We start from the raw sequence: 12,534 nt of genomic DNA, 5'->3' as shown, positions 1-12,534 counted from the left end.
GACACTCTAGACCTAAACTATAATATTCTTTCTCTGTCCCTCAAAGGATTCATGTCTCTCTTCATGCCAAATGCATTTAGTCCATCTTTAAGAGTTGGTCTTAAGCCAGGGATTTAGCTCAGTGGTTTGGTGGCCTGCCTTGTAAGCACAAGGACCCGAGTTCTCCCGGTACCTCCTAACAGCAAGTCAGTTATAGCACCCGTGCCCTGTGGTCTAATTGCTTTCCAAAGACTCCACTTGTGAATACATAAGGGCTTTGGACACTCTAGACCTAAACTATAATATTCTTTCTCTGTCCCTCAAAGGATTCATGTCTCTCTTCATGCCAAATGCATTTAGTCCATCTTTAAGAGTTGGTCTTAAGCCAGGGATTTAGCTCAGTGGTTTGGTGGCCTGCCTTGTAAGCACAAGGACCCGAGTTCAATCCCGGTACCCACCCCCCCAAAAAAAGAGTTGGTCTTTAAAGTTTCAGAATTGCTGGAAAAGCTCAAGTCCAAAGTTTCCTCTGAGACTCAAGGCAAAATCTTAGTAGTGAGTCCCTGTAAAAATAAAAAAGTTAAACACTGCCAAAATACAATGACATAGAACAAACATTTCTATTCCAAAAGGGGCAAATAGGAAGATAAAGTGAAATTGGACAAAAGCAAGACCAAAACCCAGCAGTGCAAACATTAAATCCTACAGCTCCATGAATAGCACCTGGGGCAAGGATTTGGTGGCTCCTCACCTATGGAATTGTCCTTGCAGTCCTCACAGCCTCTCTCTTGAGAAGGCTTTGCTCACTGCCTGCAGCTTTCCTTGGCTTCCAATTCATGTTCCTAGCATCTCCAATTTCATGAAGTTTCCACATTTAGTTTCATTCTCAGCTTCTCACACTGTCCTCTCAGAAGCACACTGCTGAACTCTGAGGGCTTCTTCTGAAATCTGGGTAGAAGCCTTCCTGACTTTGCAATTCTTGTATTGTTTATGCCCATAAAAACAGCACCACATGGATGATGCCAAGACCTGCCATCAGTTCAAACAGTAGTTTCCCCCCTTTGGATCATGGCTCAAGAGACTTCTAAGTGCTTGATGCTGGAGCACTGTGAACTGAATCCTGAAGAACCAATTCACTAGGTGGCTCTTCTAGATCAGGGTGTCCTGGGGAATCTCTTCTGAAAACAAACTCTTTCACTTTTACACCCTTGAGCCAGTGAAGGGTTGGATTCTTGATGATTTTTAAGATGCATGCAAGGCATCTTTTCTGTTGTTGTTATGTAAAGGACTTGGCATCCTTTTAATGCTGCTTTTCAGCGGCCAAGGTCTCCTCTGCTCCAATTTTTTGAGTGCTTTCTTTCTGAATAAACCAAAAACTTTTCAAATGGGCTTTGTGCTCCTAATTTTCAGTATAAACCTTGCTAAAAGCTGCCAATAGTATCAGTGCCACAGCCTGAATGTTGAGCTGCTTTGAAATTTTCCCCCACAGATTTATTAGTCTACTGCCTTAAGTCTTAGTCTCCCACAAAGTCTCAGGTCATAAGCAAAATGAAGATACATTTTCTGCCAGAGTATAACACACCTGTTCTTGAGTCCAACTGCCAATGAAGTCCTTGTACCTGACTGACACCTCCTGAGCCTGGTCTTTACCATCTGCATTTCTATTGACAGTCTGGTCTTCTGAGCTCTGACCAGTACTACCCACCAGGCTCAGTTTATAGTACTCTAGGAGTTCTCTAGCTGGTATCTTCAAACTTTTCCAAACTCCCTTGAATCAGCTCTGAAGGCTTCTAAGTCACATGGTCAGGTACCAAACAACAGCCCCACTTCTATGGTACCAAAATCTGTCTTAGTCACTGTCTCATCACTGAGACATAATACTTGAATCCCATAACTTAAAGGGGGAGGGCTTCATTTGTGGGGAGGGGTACAGTTTGTGTAAGTTTCAGCCCATATTTGCCTAAAGAGGCAGAAATGGCATGATGGAAGGGCCTGTGCAGAGGAAAGCTGTTCACGTCATGCTGGACAGGAAGCAAGAGAAAAAGGAGGAGCCAGGGTGGAAGATATATTCTTCTAGGTCACACCCGCAATTATTGGCTTCTTCCAACCGAAACCCACCATCTAATAGCAAGCCAGCTTGAGTAGCCCATGATGCGATCACCTTCCAAAAGCCCCATCTGTGAACACTCAAGGCCTTTGGGGAACATTTTAGAGCCAAACCATAACAGGACTGAACACCCAAAGCCTGAACTAAGATATAAGAGCTCATTCCATCAGAAGCATGGCTTTAAGACTTTGGAGCCATCTCTAGTTATCTATTGAGAAAACTCTTCAGTCCTTATGTAGTCTGCATGAATATGTTTCTTTTGAAAGCCCTGTCTGGGTCTTAACTACCAATGTAAACTGGGAAATGATAATGCAAAAGAAAACACATTACATTGTGTATTAGACGTGACTGATGTATATAATTATGTATACTGCATTACATGTATAACATTCACATTTTCTATTATTTTGTAATTTATAGTAGATAGGTAATTATATTTACATATTATAAACAATAATAAAATTTAAATATACTGTAATAATACTTATATAATTTTAAAACACTTCTCTTCAAAATCTAAATTCTTAGGGTTATTCACAAAAAAAATTAAAATTATGAAACTGAGGTGATTTTAGGTTTTTTTTTTCCTTGTTAAAGCTTGCAGTTCAAGTAAAGTCAAAACCAATTTAAGCTGCAGCTTCTTTGCTTCGTTTCCCAGATGCTCAAACACAGAATCCTAGATATGATCAAAGTAGTATATAGATTCAAAATCTCTCAACTGGAAAGAGAATCTTAGATGAGCTGCTTGTCTGAAGCTGAGGCTCTTAAGTTACCCAGCTAATGAGAGACAGAACCGTGACTGAAAACCAGGCTTATTGCTTCCAGGCTTTTTGCTTCTGGAATGAAATCCAGAAGAATGGAGAGAATCTCCAGGCCCCTTAGAAATGCCAAACTTCAGTTCTCTCCCTACTGAAAGGGCCTCCTCCTAAATTTCCTTTCTCCAGTACAAACCATCTTTCCAATCATTCAGGATCCTCATTTTATAATTCCCCACTAGTTGAACCATTTCCAAATTTTTAGATTTTTTAATATCAGTAAAATTTCCCCCCTAAATTTTGGCATCCTAAAATAGAGATGCCAATTTTTTTTTTGTTACTAGAAAAATTAGGAAAATGACTGCCACCTGTTTCCAACAGCGTCTCATCAAAGAAAGGATGTTTTAATGCTGAAAATCTAAGGAATGTACACTTCAAAAAGATGAATTTTATATACAAACTATATTTCAATAAATCTGCTATTTTTATATTTGCATCTTAGACCTAAAATTTCAATTATTTAAAATTGGATGAATCTAGATTTTGTCCCCATCCTACCCCAATGTCATTTTACCATAAAAGAGAGAAAACATCAACAGACCAAAAGGGCTTTGGGAAACCACCTTTTAGCCCCTCCTAGACAATGTCCCCTTTGTCTCTGTCCATCCTTCCTCCCTCATCCATATGGACACTCACCACTTCTTTTCGGGACTACTGCAATTACTTTCTGCCTGGTCTTGCTGTCCCATGGTCTCCCTCTCTGGCCCTCTTTTGTGTGCCATTAGATTGAGATTCTTCTGGCACAGATCTCATCCCACTAGATTAAACCTTGATCCCTTACCCTGGCATTCAACACCCTCCTGACCTAGCCTACCCTTGTCTCTCCCTCCACCTTTTCCCACCAATGGACCCAGCCAGCTCTCAAATTATTTCTAACTGTATCTTATTTCCTTTGTATACTTTTATTCATACTATTTCTCACACCTTCACGAAGTTTCTTAACTCTTACCTTTTGAAATATTATGCATCTTTCAAAAAATACTCAAACACTACTTTGTATATAAGCTCTAATAATTCATCTCTATGCCCTCCAAGTTAATCTTTCCCTTGGTCTAGTACTTAATGCATTATATATTATTGTGGTATGTCTGTCATTCTGCGGTAGAGGTTTGGCTTTGATCAACTTTTATATTGTCTATCTATAATGATTGTATGAATTATTTGCTCCCTCTCCTCCTCAGCAAATTTTATATCCTATTTTCCTTAGATTTCAGAAGCCATAAAATAATAATGCCAACTTCCTATCACCCACCTACAAAGTACTTACATTGTGTGCCCTCCCTTGCTGCCCAAAATGAATCATTTTCCTAGCTCTGAGTTTCACCCTCTCAGCCCTACCAAGAGCCCTACTCCAGGAATATTTCCTATCTCCTCTAAATTTATGATCTCTGCTTTTCCTCTGATTCCTCAGATCAGGGGAGACTAGCTAAAAAATGTTTACATAAATTATTCTCAAGCTAAACCAGTTGTGTTGATAGGCCCTCGAGAGTAGAACCCCTCAAGCATAGGAAGAAAATGAATTATAAACACACAGTAATCAGGCAAGAGAACATTTCATGCACTCCTCAATGAGAAAAGAAGACTGAGCTTTGACTGACTGAGATGATCCTGCTCACTGTCAGCCCTGCTCTCCTTTGAGATGTTCCTGATTGATAGATAACTGGTTAACTCCACCTGGCCTCTGATCAAAGCAACACTGTACAGTGGTAGCCGCACGGACCTCTCACTCCAGGCAGCATACATTTTCAAGTCCGTGATCATCTTTCAGTTTCTTAAGTTTGCCAATGTCTCTCCTGCCTTTAAATTTCTGAGTAGGCTACCTGCTGCCTGAAGCTCTCTGCCTCTCTTTTCCTTCCCTCTGCACAGGCCCATCAAAACTGACTTTCTTCTTCAGTTTTCAGCATAGATATCACCACTTGTCTCTACGATATCCTAAATTCTCTCATGACTTACACTTTCCACTTGTTCTTGGTGTCAGTTCTCCCACACTGTATTACAAACACTGTAAGGACAGAGATGATGTCTGTCTTGTTTGTCATTATGTTCTCAGCACCTGCCAGATGGAAGACACTCAGAAAATTGTGGAACAAATTAATGAATGAGCTATATAAAAACTATCTCATGGTTACAGAGGCTCTAGGGCAAAAAGCTTAGCAGAACCACCCAAAGATCTTATTTAACCTATTTAACAGTCCTCAAGACTTTTTCTTTCTTTCTTTCTTTCTTTCTTTCTTTTTTTTTTTTTTTTTTTTTTTTTTTTTTTTTTTTTTTTTTTTTTTTTTTTTTTTTTTTTTTTTTTTGCAGTACTAGAGATTGAACTCCAGATCTTGAACTTCAGGCACAGTCCTGAACACCTTCTTCAACTATACTCCTCATATTTAGACTTAGATTTATTGGGATTAAAAGGGAGTACAGGGACCCAGGTACACTGTGTGTCCCTCACAATAGTCCAGATACTGGCATAGGGTGTGGGGCGCAATGCTAGTAATTAATATGGGAAGAATGATCATGAGTCATTCAGAAAAGCCAGCTCGTAACTTCCACACATCTTTTCTGGACAACTCTGAGAACCACCTCTCTAGGTACATCATTCCTACGTCCTGTAATATTCTCCAGGTCATCAGCTCTCAGAGGCCTGGTCTTTCAACCAATCACAGTCTCTGGGCTTCACAGGTGGGTGGCTATTTTTCTCATTAAAACTTTAACATTAATTTTGCCTGCCGCAGAGGCCTTCGATCTTTTAACATACTCATCTATTCTAATCGAAGGTAGACTCTGGTGTTGATACAATAGGAAGGCAAAGTTATTTCTAACAAGCCACAGTAAATGTTGCCATTGTTAGTACAGAACATCATTTGCATCACTAACTTAAAATCAGGGTCCTTAGACACAATTTTTGGAAAAAACCTTTTCATACCTTGCCCACAGAGTCCATATCACAAATTTCCCATAACCTCTTGTCTACACCCATTAGTCTTACTAAAAAGGAAAGGAGAGGATGCTGTAGAGATAGAGATGAGGGGGAAAAGTAAATGTGCTTGTATTCCATTCTTTGAGCTATAAATTCCTCCAGACAGGAAGCAGTTGTAATGTTATCCCTAAGGGTCCTTCCTGTATACAGCCAACAGTCAAAGCAATTTTCTGATCAGATTTATTCAGGACTGACATGGATAGAAATGGTTAAGTTGTTCAAGAATGTTGTAATTTTTAAATGAAATGATTTCTGGAGAAGTAGCAGTGTTTAAAGACTAAAACACACCACATTTTAATCACAAATAGGCCTGACATAGAGGAATTCAAGGGGAAATGTGACCACAAAAAATACAAGTGGGCCCTCAGGGAGGTCACTTTTATTAGAGAAAGAAGCTCTTTCTGAGGGATCCACACCTACTGGATGCCCAGAGATTTAGGAGGAAAGACAAAGGTAGCCAAGGGGATTAAAACCGAAGTCATGACTTAGAGTTGTGTGAGGTAGGCAAATTCCATAATCTCTCTTGACTTCTGTTTCCTATTCTGAACAATGGTACCATCTATCTTGCAAGATTAGAAAGATTAGGCATGCCGACAGTAACAATAAAAAAACTGTGAATGGTACTTTTATATGAAAATGTTTTCTACCAGCACTTTCTATTTCCCCAGGAATCCTTGGAGGGAGTTTATTTTTCAGTTCTATTGTTACGCAGGTGCCTCTTGAAATTGGATTAGGGAACTATTCACATGCTTTTCTCTTACGATGCTGCTGATGTTACTTAGACTGGCTTAAATCCCCCGAAATGTGATCACAAGTGAGCACTCAGAAACATTTCAAAGTTCCTAAACTTAAAGTCTAATATTTTTTTACTCCTGAGTTGAATTTTCCCCCGCTAATTTTCACTTGTTTCTCTCAAAACTGAGATACGACTGGTGTCCTCATGGGGCAGGAGACGCCATTCCCAGGTTTAATCTGTTAACTCTTACCCACTAAGGGTAGAGATAATTCTTTTTCCCTGTCCTCCATAGCACATGCCCTCCCAGGATTCCCAACTCTTCATTGCAAGGATCCGGTGTGCTGCAACAAAAGGGGCTCAAGGTGTCTCCAAGAACAAGAATAGCTGAGCATTGAGCCATCTTTTACACTAGGAGGAAAGCCTCTGAAACATGAGACTATACCCAAGACCCAGGGAGAAGTTACCAGAGCCTAACCCAGCCCAAAAAAGCCATAAAAGCTAGTCCCACTCTTCCATGAAAGGCTGATCTTCTCCAGCGGACCTGTGTCCCCTTCAGCTCTTCTCCACTTCAAGTTGAAGCCCCTTTTACATTTTCTGTCCTTTCTCAATTATTTTGCTTGTAAATCTGCGCTGCTGCATCCAGTTTAATTTCTATTATCATTGAAGCAAATTGCCACACAGGTCTTGTATCAAAACTATTACTTAAATAACTTTTTGTTGAACAGAGAATCTTTCCAAGGATGTATATTTTACTGGTAGAAATGAATGGTTCTCATACTCTTAAATCTCCTAATACAGTGACTTTCCTTTCTTTGGACAACCCTCAAAGAATCTATTAAAATTTTTCTAATAGAGAAATTGCCAAAACAAAGTCCTGACTTTTCAAATTGTGTCTAGTGTGGCTTAGTCTGAAACAATTTATCTTTAATTACCTTGTAATACTGAAGTTCTTGGGAGAAGCTACATCTATGTTAAAGATCCCACAATCTGCTTCACCTCCATTGAGAAGAACACTCAAATTCTGGAAAGATGAAATTTTGTATGTCCAAAGCCAAATTGTCTGGAGCTATCTTAGGCTCTTTAGAAAAATAGCCATATGTTTTTAACTTTTGTGTCCAACCTAACATTCTTAGGGCTATTAGGTAATCTCTCAGAATATATTGTTGAACTTAGCAGACCTCTAGCCTCCCCCAATTTTAGAATGAAGAATGCTATGTCCTCTGAAATCTATAGATAAGATTTTCCCACTTTGCTATAGTTTGCTTACCAATGTTTTCACCAATCTGTTTGTTGTATGTTGATTTATGACTTTCTTTAGTCTGTAGCTATAAAAATTCACCTACTCTCCTCCACTTTGAAGCATGTCATTTAATTAAATTTAATTAAATTTGTAAATTTAAATCCATATATCCAGGCCATGATCATTCATATCTGACTCAGAATAAACCATTTATTTTCTTTAAAACAGAATTGTTATTTTATACTGACAAGTCTTACTGTTAAAAACAAAAAGTCTAGCTAAAGGTTTGAATGAACAACATAGTACCACCACAGGTCCAACATCTTCATCACACACACACACACACACACAGAGCCCACATTATTGCTATAAAAGAAAAATGCAGTATACTGAAGCTAATGTGGCAGGCTCCTAATTAATGATTAAAACTCATTGGAGCTAAGGTGCTGTTCTCCCAATAGGCACTATTTTTAAAATATTTCTCTTTGAAAACAACAGCATGATTAATCTCATCATTCCTACCTAAATTACTTGAGTAGAAATGACAATGCACTATGGGCAATTATTAAAAACACTTTATTATATATAATTTACACATGCTTCAATTCATATTGCTTAGGGTGATTTATTTTCCAGGTTGTGATGTCATCTACCAAGTTTAACTAGATCTAATTTTCATTCTGCCATGCCACGTACAAAAATACAATTTTCAAAGCAAATTTCCTCTTCTTTACACAAAGGTACACAAGAGTTCATCAGACAAATAAAACAAGAAAAGAATACTTTGCACACATATCAACACCGTACATGGCATTACCCTTCACACAGTAATGTCAAATGTGTTCTTTTATTTTTGAAACAGCAAGGAAATAGCCCCCTTCATCCTCAGAGGAAAATGCAAACTTTATTTGTTGCTAAAGCCAAACTCCAAGATGAAGGTGTGACCCTCTCGGGGTAAGTGGGGGTTGGGGTGTGGAGGAGAATGTAAGCCCTTTCATAAGCACTTCAAGAGGAAGGAATTGCAGGAGGTTCCTCGGGGACAGTCACACAGCTTCCCAATCCTGGCTCCTTTTCGCACCGCGCATTGTTCTCCAGCATCGCACTGCAAACAACACAACGTGGTCACTGGAGTCCCAGCAGGCAAATGCATGTGGGACTCAACGGGTGAGTCTCCACCAACCAATGTCTGCCTCTCAAGAGGAACAACTAGACCCCTCGCCATCAGCACAGGTCTCAGTATAGTCAGGCTTGGAACACAGAGCAACTTGTGCTCATAGTTCCTGTGAGAGGATATTTTTACAGAGAAATTTAAACACTTGGTCTCCTTCTACAGATCTTTCTTCCATTAGTCTGAGGGATCATATTTCCTGTCTCTTTTTCTTGCATACCAAAGGGAAATTTTTCATGTAGACCTTTTTTTCGTAAGAAATAAACAATATACTTGTGCCTTCTCACAATCTTTGTTCCTTGCTTCTCTACCTCCCCATCCTATCTCAAGAAGGTAGAAGTGTGTGTGCGTATGTGTGTGTGTGTACGTGTGTGTGTGTGTTGTCCTTTACCCAGAACTATCCAAGAAAAGTGATGAATTTTTGATCCCAGAACTTGGGTTTTGTTTTTTTTGTTTTGTTTTGTTTTGTTTTTTGTTTTTTAAGCACTGGCTGTGCTCTGGAAGACAGGAAGAAGTTAGGGGAGCAAGAACTTAGTAGATCAAAGGGCTCTTCCAACTCAGAAAATTCCTCTTAAGGTGAAACAAAAAGCTTGTCCTCAGGAAATACTCTTTCTTACACAGATTATAGAACCAGTTTCTGGCACAGCTGTTCAATCCTCCAACGTGACCCGGTGCTCCTTTTCCCTAGGAGACCAAGGGACAAGAACTGCCCCTGAAAACAAAGGGGCCCAGGAAAACAATGCATGCTCATTACCTGAGTTACTGGACCACATCCTGGTGTAAGGGCCATGTATACGGTTCAAGGAGTGCATTCTCTTTTAACATGGGAAAGGGGTAACACCAAAGTCTTACCATGGGAACTTGGCCATACTTCTTCTCGTAGATTGGAATACGTTTACTCTTGAGCTTCTTCAGGACTTCCTGCAGCGCTTCAATCTGCAATACACCGCCCGGGAGCCCGAAGTTGCCGCCTTGGCTTCCCGCCCAGCCCTAGTTAGAAACCCGAGACCCACACTCCGCTCTGGGACGCCACGAGCAAAAGGGATGTTCTTCTGCAAAGCTTCGCGAGCGCTGTCCCAGGTCCTGACCTCGGATCCCGGGGCCACCGAGGCTGGCGCTGCTCTGCGCAGCTCGACAGACACCCGGAGCCTGAGACGCCAGGCTATCTTTGGATGGCATACGGTGCCCAGGCTTTGCCCCCAGCTCCCCGTGCTCCAACCCTGGGAATGTGGCTGGGAAGAAGGGACGCTTACAAAGCAAGGGACCGCGTGGCAAACCAAGGGACTGTGGGGTGATGGGGATACCGACCAGCTCCTTCTCGTGGGAGGCATCCTCCACGGCAGAGTAGATGTCCAGGGCTCGGGGCTGGAGCTCAGCGTCCTCCTGTGCACGAGCGCCCAGCAGAGGTAGCATCAGGAGCAGGGCAGCGCCTAGGAGGGGCAGCAGCCGAAGGCGGGAGCTCTCCATGGTGCTGAAGCCCGTCGCTGCTAGGGCACCCCGCTCTCCCACCTTTTATAGCGAGTCCGGGAGCAGGGAAGAGGGAGGGGGCGAGAAAGGAAGGGGGTGTGGAGGAGGGCCCGGGTCAGCCTTCTGTAGGCAGAGCTCCGCCGCCGCTTGACGTCAATGCCCGCCGGGCTCCAGGCACCCGGGAACGAGGCTCTGCGCACAGATGGGCGAGAGCGCAGAGACGAGACCCCGTGCCCCCAACGCTGTCAGCCCGCGGCGAAGGACGCTCCCCGAGGGCTCTGAGCTGAAGCTGTGGGGTGAGGGCTGAGGTCTGGGGAGCGGAAAGGGCCCAGGAAATGGAAAATGCCTTCGGGGCAATGCACTGGCAGAACAATCTCTTCCCATCTCCCAGCAGCGCAGCTCTATCCGCCTCGCCACCCTCAGCCTGCCGGGAAGAGCAGCAGCTAAGAAAGCAACTCTGCCTCCCGGCAGAGTACACCGTACTAGATGCTCTAGAGCACAGGAGACCGAACTAGCACAGGAGAGAAAGGAAAATCGTGCCCTCCCCAAGACGGGTTCTTTGGTGGAAGCTGTGTGGTAATAAAGAAGAGAGAGGAAAAAAGATTGAGCCCGATTTGGTGCAGTGTGGGGAGTGCAGAGACTGACTCTAGCTCCCGACCCTGCTCCACCACTTACAGACTCTACGACTTAGAACAAAATAAAGAACCTCTTGGAAGCTTTCCTTTTTATTTTCTAAAACTGTGATTTAACAGAACTATCCCACAAGTTATTAGGAGGGTGATATGAGAGACTGGATCTATAAAATTCCTGGTCCCTAACACAATAAACACTAATTCTCCTGGTCCCTCCTCTTCGAACCTTGAGACTGCCCAGGTCCAGTGACCAGGGCAAATTTAACCAACCACAGACCCCCTCTTACTCACCACCTCTGGTACTCAAGAAGCCTGCCCAGAAAAGAAAATAGAAGGGTAAAAAATGAATTCCCTGATTGTGGAAATATCTCAAGAGATCAGAAGCCAGTGGTCATCTAGGACCTCAATGACTAATGAAGACGTTGTGTTTTTAGAAAGGTTTGGTCCTTTCAGTCTAATGTAAATGAAGCTTCCAGTAGAAGCAATGTCCTCCTACTTAGACCTAGAGTCCTACCCCTCCTGCTTAATCATTTGACTTCTTCCTTCCTCACAACCTGTTTCCCTTAACTCCTCCCAAATTCACCCATTTGTCCTCCCTTTTACCACTCTACAGTCCTCATCAACTGCCTCAGTCTGATTTCTACCCCTCAATCCCCACCCCACCTTTTCTGCCAGCCAGAATGTTTTCCCTGTAAAATTCACTAATGACCTCTCTCATCTTACTACATGCTGAATCTAAATTCCTCACACTGATTTATAAAGTGTTACATGATCTTCATCCTGCTCCCTTTCATATTCTGCAACTCTACCCCAGACCCCTTCACTCCAGCCTCATTGACCTTTATTTGGTCTTCTACTGGGCTGATCTCATTCTTTTTTCTTTTTCTTTTTTTTTTTTTTTTTTAATCCCAGTACTGCAGATTGAACCCAGGGTCTTTGCACTGAACTACATTACTATCCCATTTTTTAATTTTATTTTTGAGACAGGGTCTTGTTAACTCACTAAATTGATTAGGATGAGCTTGAACTTGAGGATCTTTCTGCGTCAGCTTTCCAGAGGGCTGGGATTACAGGTATGCATCCCCTTGCCTGGTTTCATTCCTCCTTTGATGCCTTTGCACATACTTTTCCTGAAAATGTCTTCCTGCACCTATAAATAATGAGTTGCTTCTTTTAATTTAAATTTCAGTTTAAATGTCCATGACTACTCAGCCTCAAATACCCACTAATTTATTCTTCCATAAATTTATTGCTTAGTAGATAATGTAGGTCATTGAGATAATTAACACATAATATGCACCTGACTACTTCAGTTATCGAGTATTTAATTGTTCTCTAATGCACATTGGGAGCCACGTCAAGAAGTAACATCTCTTCTGATAAATACCACACATATTAATAACATCAAAATATTTTGCTTTG

At 41.7% G+C, this 12,534-nt stretch overlaps 1 protein-coding gene across 1 annotated transcript; it reads right to left on the bottom strand.

Annotated features, from left to right (window-relative positions):
- Positions 1 to 8,422: 8,422 nt before the first annotated feature.
- On the bottom strand, positions 8,423 to 11,276 carry Cartpt (CART prepropeptide). The gene is made up of 3 exons (XM_010637325.2): positions 10,322 to 11,276; positions 9,866 to 9,949; positions 8,423 to 8,947 (listed from the first exon to the last, which is right to left on the bottom strand). The coding sequence occupies exons 1-3, from the start codon at positions 10,478 to 10,480 to the stop codon at positions 8,840 to 8,842; spliced, it is 351 nt and encodes a 116-aa protein (XP_010635627.1). The 5' UTR covers positions 10,481 to 11,276; the 3' UTR covers positions 8,423 to 8,839.
- Positions 11,277 to 12,534: the final 1,258 nt, after the last annotated feature.

Source organism: Fukomys damarensis, unplaced genomic scaffold (assembly GCF_012274545.1).
Source record: "Fukomys damarensis isolate Sample0158 unplaced genomic scaffold, DMR_v1.0_HiC HiC_scaffold_1, whole genome shotgun sequence".
NCBI classification, from domain to species: domain Eukaryota; kingdom Metazoa; phylum Chordata; class Mammalia; order Rodentia; family Bathyergidae; genus Fukomys; species Fukomys damarensis.
The sequence above is the reverse complement of the archived record's forward strand: the minus strand, read 5'-3'. Positions and strand labels throughout refer to the sequence as shown.